Raw genomic sequence first — 12352 nt, 5'->3', positions numbered from 1 at the left:
ACTCCAACCAATAAAATTCTTAAACTATTTTATTTTCTTTCTTTTGGGTCTTATTTGGTCCATCCTATCACTCTTGTAGTTATGTTCTTTGTGATTGCTTTTTGGCACTTGATTTGAATGTAATAGAACCATGTTTAGGTAAAATTTTAATACCTTCAATTGAAAAAAAAGAAGGAAAAAATGATGAGAAAGGTTTAGAGAGCAATGGGATAGAATACAGAGAATAGGGTTTATATACACACTCCCCTTTTATAATATATAAGAATATTTTGGTCACAGGGAATATTTATGGTAGTACAAGAAAACGGGAGTGTAATTAGAAAGAAGGGGAGTGGAAATAGCATTTTCCATAATGCGATTTAATTTAATCTCTCCCGCTTAGTGAGTGCTATCTATCATCTGCCTAAACCCCGCCGCCGCCTCTTTCTGGTCTCCTCAGTGAAAGCGTAATAGATTGCGACGGATTCCAATCCAAAGCTTTGCTCTGCAACAAATTTCAGTGTAAAACTTTCTCTCACATCTCGGCAATAACATCACTTACTCAATCTCCGTCTATTTATAATTATTATTATTGGGAAAAATGTGTTTGTATCCTCCATACTTTCCCTTTCGGCGAGTGAATGTACTCTCTAACTATAACTTCCACCAAACCTTCCTTCTCTCCCTCTATTCAATTCCCTCTTTGCTTTCAAATTTTAAATCTACACGATTTTAGGGGAACTCAACTCTCGCTTCGTTGTTCCAGAATCTCTTCTTCTGCTTTTGATTTGAACTTGTGGTGGTAGTTAGCTATGAAGCACACACCGGACACAACACCGACACAGACCCTTTGACACGACTAATGTCTAGACAGGGGGACACCGCATGCACACCGAAAGAGAGATTCTAATTAAATGAAATATGGATAATATAATAAAATATCTAAATCAATCATATATTTATTTTTTTAAAATCGGCCTTCTATGTTTTTTCATGTGTATTAGATGTGTGTGAAGGTGACAGCTTAAGTTTTCTAGCCAACCAAAAGTAATTTTTGAATCGGATAACTAATAAGAAGTGTCGAACAAGTGTTTAAGTGGGTCAGTGTTGGAAACGACAACACTTCGAAAGAGAGGTGTTTGTGCTTCAAGTTATTTTTAGAGGTTATTGGGATTTGGGATTTTAGTAACTTGATCTTTTTTAATCCCAATAGTTGTAGTTGAATACATTGGTTAAACTATTGTATTCCATGATATGTCTTTGCAGTTCCCACTTTTGCATCTAGGTGATAAAGAATTTGTTCATTTGAGTTGTACAGCTCTACCAGTACCAACACCATTAGGCTCTACTAACCTGGCAGGTATGCTTTTGTTCTTTTCATTATTGTTGTTGGAGACAAGTGACTTGGTTATCTCTATTCTCTGGTTAGTTAGGCAATGTGGGAATCTGTGAGTTAGGGATTGAGAAATTTTCTATGATAAATACACATGTCAAATTCACTAGTTTTGGTTTGCCTGGTATGTTTCCTAAAGACAAATGATACTATTAAACCAAACAGATAGGAGCCTTGCTTAAGTATATTTCGCTTACAACATCTCTATATGCCCTGCTTAGTTCCTTTTGGACTATGGTGGTGTAAATTCAATTCTGATTGGACCGTCCAATTAGGCCAAGGGTTTTATTTATGCTTTACAGCATAATTTGTATCTGTACAATGTGAAGTTGTAAACTAATGGTTTTGTTTTTTTTTTTTTGCTTAGTTTTTTACCATGGTTACTGAGGGAACCAAAAAACCTCAAGTTTCAGTACCACCACCACCACCACCTCGAAAAATCAATGTGCAGAAATATGCTGAATCACGTGCTCTCGAGCTCCAGAGTCTTCAACATATCATAGAAAATAGAGTAAACAGTGATTATAGGTCTCAAAGGAACAAGAGAAGAAGGACAACTGCGTTTAATAACCAAATTGCAAGAAAGGGGTGCAGAAGAAAGAGGCAGAAACTGGGAATAATTGATAAAGCCCTTGCTGAATCAGGTTTGGAGGAGGATCAACTAAAGAAGCTTTCTCGGCGTGTTCGTCGGAGATATGAACTAAAGAAAAACCCAGAGAATGGTTTTTGCACTTCTGGGGATGGAACCAAGAGGCTGAGAACTCATGTTTGGCATGCAAAGCGGTTTGCTATGACCAAGCTTTGGGGTTACCACCTTCCTTTGTGTCTTCAAGGAAGGTAGGTCTTTTTGAGTTAAATTAAAGCTTGTGAAAGAGTCTATGGGGGAACTTGAGACTAAATTAATTTCATGGTGTAGGGTTGTTTGATACTTTGATTTTGTTGGAATGTGTTTGAATTGGATTATGGAAACTTGATGCAACAAGCTTGTGAGTGTTTTAACATTCCCTTGGAAACACTAACAAGAGATTGTGCATGTGCTTATGCAGGGGTAAAGGTTCGAGGGCGCTCCTGAAAAGGCTCAAACAAGGGGTGCTTGTACATGATGCAAGCTATTATACTGCTGTCCAATTGGAGGGTCCAGAGGTAGTTTATTTTAGTTTTAATTTTAGCTTTAGCTTTTATGTTGGAATTTTCTTCTTTTTCATTGTTATACATCTGAGTCTAAAAGACACACTAAACTGTTGTTCTGATTCAAACATATCAAATAACTATTGTGGGCTCTCAGCCCGAAAAAGTAATGGTTTAATTTTCTTGGTTTTATTTAAGGCTGATTCTTGTATACAGGATTCATTAATGTCAGTATTAAGAATGGTGCTGGAACCCTATCTGGCAACAGCAACACATCCTGGAAATCATGATGACTCTGTTCTTTCCAGTGTAACCTATGGAAGTGCAATGGTAGGTGACCTGTTGCTGACTCCAGTAACTGCCTGGTTGGTTTGGTTAAACTAAATTAATTTTTTTCTTGACAGCTGCATCAATATGGAACACCAGATTCTCAGCCAATTGCTCCTGTAACCTACATGTGGCAACCAAGTTCCCAACAAAATATGAGTACTGAGCTAGATGGAAGAAATGATTATACTTCTTTTCGACAGTATGATATTGGTAATGATTTAAACAAACATGGTGTGGAATTATGTGAAAAATCAGGCAAAACGAAGCACGGTTCTTCATTAAGACGCCTATGGGTGTGGATACATGCTTCTGCCTTTGAAGAAGGATATGATAATCTAAAAATTGCCTGCCAGAAAGAGGTTCACTTTCTTTAGCTTCTTCTATGGACCTTCCAATTGTATTTTTTTTCATTGTCTGGGTTATAAAGCCAAAATCAGAGTCTGAAATTTTAGATAGAAAGGACTGAGAAATCATTTGTGTCAATAACGGAAGTACAAACAAGAGGATTCTCCTTCCAAATGAAGCTAATTTTCTTTTCCTAAATGCTAAGTGACAATGCAGAACGAGTGATCTTATACTTCCTTTCTACTATTTAAGCTAGACACCAAACTAATTCAGTAACTAATTACTGTTAAACCAACCCTAACTAATTCTATATCTACTCTAACTACTTTGGCTTATTTTCCTTTATTTTTTTGCTGTGGCCTTCATGATTCTATCAATATGTGTACTTGATAAACATAAAAACAGGGAGAAATTTGTGAACCCAATTCTCCTATAGGTTTATGTTACAAATAATCTCATACTGTGGCATTCTCTTCCATTGTCCATTTGAAAGGATTTCATGTCAGTGGCACATTTCATTACAACAATGAGCATGGGTGGGTGGTGGGACCTAATATGGATTTATATCTAAGCTGACAGTGTAAAGATTCAGATGATCATAGGTCCTTCTGTCTCACTAGCTTGTCCTTTTTTCTTTAACGATGTAACTTAATATGAAAAGTTTTTTGTCTGAAATCTCAATTAGTATTAATCCTGCTAGAAAACTGCTTAAATGTTAAAGTTGAGAAAATGTTATTATTCAGATAAAAATTCTTGTCAGTGAATCATCACTAATTTGGTTGGTGTTGCTTGGCCAAGGTTTTAATTTCCCTGCCAAAGTTGAAGAATAGAACTGTAAACTATATATAAACTCACTCACAATATATGCTTTGTTTTATTCAGATGGAGAAGGGGGGCATCTCAATTAATTGCTTTTCCCTTGAGGGTCAACTTGCAAAATTAGAATTAATTGGATTAGGGACATTTCAACTTCTTCAAAAAGTATTGCATGCTGTTGGAAGGTTTGTTATTTAAATTAGACAAAACATTTCCCCCTTTTTTTTGAATTAATGATCTGAAATGGCTTATTTTTCTTCTTGGCATTATAGTATTTCAGAGAATTATTGGCAATTAAAGAAACATGTCCCTATTGAAGAAGAGTCTGTTTCTCAGAACCAAAATTCATCCATACTGAAAAGTGAGGATTATTTTTCTTCTTGTGCTATGTTATCTCTTAATGTCAAGGATCCTCGAGAATTGCCATGGAAGAAGACTGTTGTTCCACTGGAGTCCCTTTCAACTAAGACTCCAAGTGATGCACAAGAAACTAAATACAAAGAGCTTGCTGAATTGGGAGGAATATTGGAAGAGAATAAAGATTTATCTTCATTATCAAGGTCAAAACTTGAAGACAGCCAGTTTGATATTGACGATCTATGGTATGCTACCACCAGAGGGTTGAGGCCCCCAGTGGAAGACAATGTCCTTTCCAAGGAGAAATACCATGAACGTATGGTTAATTTCTTCCTTGATGATATAGATTCTGGAGAGATCAACTCTTCAACTAAGGTGCAGTGCTCGAGATCTTGCCCTATTCTTCTTTTAAAAAATGATATGAAGGAATTGATTATAGGGTAACTTCTTTAATCTATTTTTCCTTTTAATTTGTTTGAAATGACTGAGGTTGTTTATGAACTCTATCTAGTACTATTGCTTAGCTTGTATTCTTGAAAACAAATGATAGGTATTTGTGATCACCTGCTTAAGATATACAAGAACAATAATAATCATAATTTTTGTTTTAATTCCCTGCTGAGATTGAGCATGATTCCTTGCAATACATGAAGTATTTATGTCAAAATCCTCCTTATTATGTACTATGTGATAAATTCTTCTGAGATTGTCTTCTAGATGGTCTGTTATACTTCCCTTAAGTTGGGTCAAAGCCTTCTGGATTCCGCTCATCTCTAATGGGGCACATGCAATAGGTTTGCAAGAGAAGAACTGGATTTCATGTGAAGTAAGTATTTGCATCCTATACTGCATGAAAATGCATTTTTTTTGCTACTTATGTAACTAATGAATCTTGCACAAAAACCTTTTTTCTGTTTATCCAGATGGGGCTACCATTTTTCCCTTCAGATTTCCCAGATTGTAAGGCATACTCTTGCTTAATGGAAGCCAAAGCTGCTGCATTTAATAAAAAAGCAGAACTCTGTCCTCTTGTGACAAGGCATTTAAGAGTTCCCATACTGCCTCCATGGGGTATTGTTCGCATTACTTTTGACAAAGTGATTAATGCAATGGAGACTCCTGATCTTTCAACTAGGGAAGATTTGATCAATGCTAATTCATTACCAAACCCTTGCCATGGAAACTTTGAAATTTCAAAATCTGACTCTGGGAGTAATTCGTTTGATGGAACTGTAGTGAGGACAGGTTGTATGCTGACTACTTTCCTCAACGAAACCAAAACTTGTCAATTGTTATTGTTTCCTTATGCAGCAGATGGAAAGGCTAGAATATCTAAGTTTATTAATGGTGAACTAAAGCTTGATCCAAGACATAGAAGCTCTGACATTTATGACCATAAGCAATGTTTTGTAAGAGTTCATCTGAATCCATTCAAGGAAGGATGTTTTGAAGAGGGTGCAGTTATTTGTGCACCATATCCTTCTGATATATCTTTATGGACTTCAAGGTAATTAACATTGAAATTACAAATTCCTTTTCTTATTACTAATAATTTCCTCTCTTGGTTGGATATGGTCCATTATTCTCATAAATTTTGTTTTTGATTTGGATTTTGGCTAACACCTATGTTTTGTCGGGGTACATGGTAATAGAATATGATGTGTAACTATTTTTTGTGTAAAAGTTATTCTTTTATGAATTTCTTAATTAAATGTAGGCTAGAATGTGGGGAAGGATAGCAGCTAGCAAAGCAGCATAGATTCTTCTACTGTTGCTTGGAGTAGATACTAAATTTAAAAGCTATAATGCAGAATAATATCAATATCTTAGATATAATTATATATGTTGTCATTGCAGTTGTGAGAAAAGAGAAGAGGGACTTCAAATGTCTCAATCTGCTATGCGGTTATACTTCAAAGAACATTCCTCTGGTAAATGGGGAATGCAGATACCAGATGATTCAATTGCTAGAATGTCTCACCGGTGGCCTATTGGCTTTGTCACAACAGCTTCTGTTCAAGGAAGGTTGTGAAATCTTATCCATTTTTTACTTTAATATATAATATAAATGTCTCATTGTGGAGAATCTTACTCAGTGCAATGACATTGCAGCAAAAGTCTAGTAGCAGAGGGCTTTTGCGAGGCTGTTTTACTATCTAATTTGAGAGAAGAACAGTGGAAGGAGATGCCTATGAAGAAGAGGAGGGAAATATACGTACTTGTCAGGAATTTAAGATCTACAGCATATAGACTTGCTCTTGCCTCTATTGTTCTTGAATATCAGGAAAATGACATTGAGTTCTTGTAAAGTGGTTTTATGCTGGACCAAACTATGCAAGTTGCTACAGAGTCATATAGGCAAAATTTCCTACAAGAAAAAAAAGGAAAGCAACAGGAAAGAAGAAAATACCTTACTCATTTATGTATAACAACTCAACATTTAGCCCTTTAACTTATTCGTTAATTTTAGTAAATGCTACTGATGTTATGTCGTTATGTTTGTTTTGTTGCTCTAATGCTTGATGACATGTAAATTTTGAGAGGCTCATGGCTGTTGTTTAATTTGAATGGGTTCTTTTGGGAAGCGTCTGTAAATTTGTCTGTTGGTAAAAAATAATGCTAAACTAAACACTAAGGTATGAATGCTGATGTTAGCACCATTGAGGCTTGCATAAAACCAACAAGGTTGAATTATTATGAATGTTTTCTTGCCCACCAAATGCTTGCAGATTGCTCACATGTTGATTGCATCTGTAATTGCTCTTAATCTAGTTGAGTTGACTCTTTTACTTGTGATAAATTCGATGTTGATTAATAATTACATTATTTTTCATGGAATTATTATGTTTCCTACATTGAAGCAAAAGAATTTACAAACTCAATGTTGGTCAGATATCACCTTAAAATGTGGGAGATCCTCTTCAAAGGGTGCTTTTACTAAAATTAAGTAAATCGCTTGGTCAAAATAGATGCGCCTTTCGAAGTATTTTAGGGATGCGAAATAACGTTCTGGGATATAAGCCATTCACTTTTTAAAACAAAAGGTAGAGTCACAAAAATAGCATAAGCTTTAGATTATTGATTACACAAAAGAGGGCATAATATATAAAGAGTATTGAGTTTGAAAAGGACAGATACATTCGAGTGAAAATACAACTCAAAGTACACGCAATGAAAATTGACGACTGAATATATAAGCAAAATGTCTGAAACCTAAGCCTACCCATACATATACATAAAACAGAAATACCTAATCTCAGAGCAGTCACCACTAACCCAAACCTATGACAAGGAACTACATAAAAATTATAGTCATAAAGTCACTCATAGGGAAGTCCCATCAGTAGGATCCCTATGAGGAATTATCAGATCCCTCTACCAACTCCATGTCCCCCTCCATGTCCTCCTCCGACTCAGAATCCTCCTCTAACCCCGCTAGTGATAATGCCTCCACTCTAGTCTTGGCCCCAGTCAAAGACAATGCTCGAGGTCAGGGCTAGAAGGATGAGTTCGTACTGCTAACACCATAGCTAACAGAGAGTCAAAGACTAACACAATACACTCATAGTCATCAAAACACTTTGTTGGTCCATCGGAAGAAAATGATTATGACAAGGACAAAGACGATGAAGATGAATGAGGACCACTCCTCCCACACCTGGTGGAGCGAAACCCGTCAATCAACCACCATCTTGCAAGCTCTAACAAATTCTAGCATGACATCCCGACACAACTTTTTCAAATTACATCTCAACATCCCACCGCGTATTTGGGTTTGCTTGCTCGTCTCTTAAGCACCCTATTTTTACTAGAATAAAATCCTAGTCACACAGGTACTCGTGTTCGAATCCTTGTGAACTAACACACAAACGATGCATGTCTTTTGAGATGTATCATGCCTACTAGAACAAAGTTCTAGCTAGTAGGGGTGTTCAAATTCAAACAATCCAAAATAAAATCTAATAACCGCTATAAAAAAAAATCAAAAAACCGATCGATTCTTTTTGGATTTGTTTGGATGATTTTTTTCTCAAACCAATAAGTTTGGTTCAGTTTGTGGTTTATATTTTTAAAACTGAATCAAACCACAACACTTATACTAACATTTATATTACTTAAGTGTTATTCGTTTTATATGTATATCACTTGAGTTTCACAATGTTTTGTAATGTTATGTACATGAATTTATACAAATATTTTCTTTTTCAGACAACTTTTTAAAGATTTGTTGATTTAAAATTGATGAAAATTTGACATATTTTTATTGTAGAATTAATAAGTTTAGTAGATTGTTATTAATAACTTTTTTTGTAATGTAATTTAATTTAAAAGTTGAAAATAAAGTATATAAATTTTAATGAATTAATATTTTAATAAAAATCACAAAAATCGGACCGAATCAAACCACAAAATATTGGTTTGGTTCAAATTTTATTTTACATGAACATCAAACCCCATATGTTAAAAAGTTAGGATCTAGTGATTTTTTGATGAAAAATCGAACTAAACTAAGCCGCAAACACTTCTAAACACCAGGACTCGTGTCTAAGTCTTTGTAACTATCACACAACAAAGTCTAACACACAAAATAATCACAGTCCCCAATTGTAAATCAACCAAGTTACACACAAAAATCACTAGCAATTCAGTACTTGAGATCACACCTCTCGGTCTCCAAGTAAAACAACACATACCATAGTTATAACTGTCCGAGATTCAGATTCTCCAGGTCTTTCATACTGATCAAAACATACACAACAAACATATCAACAAGCAAATCAAACATGCCAACACTTAGTAAAAAAAATAGGCAATTTAACATATCAATATAACAAGCATAAAAAACCTAACCCTAGAAAACATGGTAGATTCAAGGCTCAGTGAATTTTAGCAAATGATTTTATCCAGAGAATTTTTTTTTTACAGAGACTTGAAGATAATTCTCTAAGCTTTCTAACAAAGTAAACCAATTGAATAGCAAAAATCTACACAAAAATCCTAGAAATTTCACAAGGCAGCAAGACAAAGTGCATTCCAATTTTGACATAGTTCAAAGATTTGTAAATTTCTTCCTCTTCTGAAAACCAATTTGAGTTCTACTTTTTACAGTTTAAATCTAACAAAAACCTCTTTTCCACAAGGTAAAAATTGTACAAAAATTCATTCTATGTCATTCCCAATAAATTTTTCATCCAAACATTTTTCCAGACTTCACAAAGTCCTCCTAGCAACCACTTTGTATTGCCTTAGCCTTTAAAATTTGAAGTTGACATATATAAATTTTCTAACACACATGGTTGAAAAGAATTTTCTCTTTAGTTTAATAAACTACAAACATAATTTCAAATTGATAACCGTTGAGACTAAAAATTAAAAAAATCACACACTGTCATACCTAACTTACAAAATAAGGCAATCACCTTACATGTAAAAAATGAGTCTCAATTCGACCTCATCTCTCAATGGATCCAACATAAAAGTTGTTGAAAATTCTGCCTAGTTTAGAACAAGACCCATTTCATGAAAAACCAATAGGTAGATTTTAATATACGATTGGATTATTGAGACCGGTCCAAAAAACTAAATCTTTTGGGTAACCTCACCTTTCTCATGGAAAAAAAATCACACCCTGTCATACCTAACTTACAAAATAAGGCAATCACCTTACATGTAAAAAATGAGTCTCAATTCGACCTCATCTCTCAATGGATCCAACATAAAAGTTGTTGAAAATTCTGCCTAGTTTAGAACAAGACCCATTTCATGAAAAACCAATTGGTAGATTTTAATATAGGATTGGATTATTGAGACTGGTCCAAAAAATTAAATCTTTTGGGTAACCTCACCTTTCTCATGGCCCAAATTTTTGGAATAACTTAGAATTGAAGTAATTTAATCAACTGTCAAACAAAACAGTTAAATCACACTTGAAAACAAATTATGTAAGAATAACTCTACAAGATACTCACAAACAATTATTCTAATAGAATTAAATATCTACGCACACAATAAATAAATTATCATTGTGATTTTTAATCAAATCACACTCTACAAACAATTCAATCACAAACAAATTTAATCACAACTCATTTCTAAAGAAATTAATCTGGGGAAATATAACTCTGATATTGTAAACTCTTCAACTTAACCATTATTAAAATGAGAGTTATCATCAATGTTAATGGGATAAATATAACAGTGACTTATCATCAATGTTAATGTAAAATATTTTTGTTGTAGATGCATCACACGCTTTCATATATTGTTGATCTAATTAATCATGGTGGTCTAGTGGTAAGTTGATCCACTAAATAATTTTCAATTCTTATGTGTGCCATTTTTGTAATTGTAACACCCTAAGGGTATTATCGTAACTAAGCTTAAGATTTTTTAAGACGTAAAAATGAAAAGCATTCATATGATGTCATCATGCAAAAGCTAACGAGTAAACTTATAAAATTACAACTTGATTCCATCTATTATACAAAATACAACTCATCTCATATGCATGATACAACATAAAAGGAAATACATAGAGATATAAAACAACATCTTCCAAGACAAGATTCCATGCTCCAATGACACATATTGTCACTTGTTTTCTTGAAAAAGAAGGGAACTTAAAAGGGGTGAGACATAATGTTTCAGTGAGTGCTCTAGGAACTCTAAGTTTGGGTTAGACTTCTCTACTAGAACAACCCAATCATTTGTTTCTCATGGTTTTATCCCCTCTAGGTCTCTATCAAACTCTATCATTTATATAGTAGGGTTTACATCCATTGATCATAAACACTTTCCTATGACTTAACCCTTGTAATCGCTTACTACACTAGTTTATCTTCTCTAATATCTTAAGATTCATTCTTTAAACAATAAGTTACTTAATTTTATAACTCTCTCTTGTGGTAACTCTACTTTTCTTACACAAGTTTTACTCCCAAACAATCACCATACATCAATCTATGGTTAAAGGAAATATTCATTCTAGCATATAGTCACATAGTGTCATTCTAGATACATCTCACCATGCCCTTAAAGAGCCACATCCCATCCCATTAGAAGTCACCACAACAGTTTAACATATAGATACATATATATTATTACAACTATGAATAGAATCATTCACATATAACATAAGTACAAACACATGACATCCATTTCATAAACTCACAAGTTAAACAATTCACAAAAATGCACATATGCAATGTGATGTTGCCTTCTCTTTTCTCATATGCATGTGGTACCAGAAAGAGATTTGCGAAAGAAACTTAGGAGGACATGTAGTAACGAACCCACATAATTTCATTACTACACTCTCACTTAGACAGGACTATCAACAACACATCAGTTTTACCGAGTCTTGCCAGGATACTCCAACACATGGTATCAACATGAGCCATACGAAGATTCCAAACTGGATACCCCCTAAGGACAAAGTCATACTTTAACTTATTCATCCCCTCCCCGGTAAGCTCAGCCACATCATCCGTCTTAAAAACTTATGCACTTTTATGATGCATGTCCCAAATATTCATACATAAGTGGTTCCATTCAACCTCACATCAAATATAGTAGCCCATTTTTGCCCCACATAGGTTTGGTAACTCACGGTCAAAATACCATTAAGGTTCATTCTCGCCTCACATAGGCTATGCCACCCATCTCAATGACATCTAACCATAATTGATCATAACATGGTGGTCCCTACTCCACATGAACTCGGGCCGCATATAAATCTTTTCAAAACATTATCATGACATCACTTGATTCACCGTTTACAAATGAATATCATACATTACAATTCACACTTTAGTGATAAAGCAAAACATTCAATGATTTCAAAACACTTATAAATCACCATTCAAGTTATAGTATCAACACATGTGTTCAATATCATAATTCAATCAAGTCATGTACATCTTAACTCAATGCCACACATCAATTATATAATCTACCTAGCTTGTGTTATGATTGGTACAACATCCTTTAAGTTTTGAGTATTAC

General features: G+C 34.4%; 1 protein-coding gene across 2 annotated transcripts; it reads left to right on the top strand.

Moving 5' to 3' along the window:
• Positions 1-264: 264 nt before the first annotated feature.
• Positions 265-6932, top strand: LOC100798058 (uncharacterized). 2 transcript variants are annotated; one of them, XM_003548516.4, is made up of 12 exons: positions 266-501; positions 1246-1339; positions 1740-2209; positions 2419-2515; positions 2717-2830; positions 2905-3189; positions 4058-4176; positions 4264-4788; positions 5066-5174; positions 5272-5855; positions 6206-6373; positions 6461-6932. In XM_003548516.4, exons 3-12 carry the CDS (start codon positions 1749-1751, stop codon positions 6654-6656), a joined length of 2658 nt encoding a protein of 885 aa, XP_003548564.1. In that variant the 5' UTR covers positions 266-501; positions 1246-1339; positions 1740-1748; the 3' UTR covers positions 6657-6932. The 2 variants fall into 2 exon arrangements, with proteins under 2 accessions (XP_014624683.1, XP_003548564.1); XM_014769197.2 differs by lacking the exon at positions 1246-1339 and having other exon boundaries at positions 265-501.
• The last annotated feature ends 5420 nt before the right edge of the window (positions 6933-12352 follow it).

The sequence above is a fragment of the Glycine max genome, chromosome 16, assembly GCF_000004515.6.
Source record: "Glycine max cultivar Williams 82 chromosome 16, Glycine_max_v4.0, whole genome shotgun sequence".
Taxonomy (NCBI): Eukaryota; Viridiplantae; Streptophyta; class Magnoliopsida; order Fabales; family Fabaceae; genus Glycine; species Glycine max.
The sequence above is the reverse complement of the archived record's forward strand: the minus strand, read 5'-3'. Positions and strand labels throughout refer to the sequence as shown.

Coding starts and splice junctions, on each gene's coding strand:
- LOC100798058 (XM_014769197.2), top strand. CDS start 1,749: ATGGTTACTGAGGGAACCAAAAAACCTCAAGTTTCAGTACCACCACCA. Junction 2,831..2,904: donor TAACCTATGGAAGTGCAATG/GTAGGTGACCTG, acceptor TTTTCTTGACAG/CTGCATCAATATGGAACACC. Junction 6,374..6,460: donor ACAGCTTCTGTTCAAGGAAG/GTTGTGAAATCT, acceptor ATGACATTGCAG/CAAAAGTCTAGTAGCAGAGG.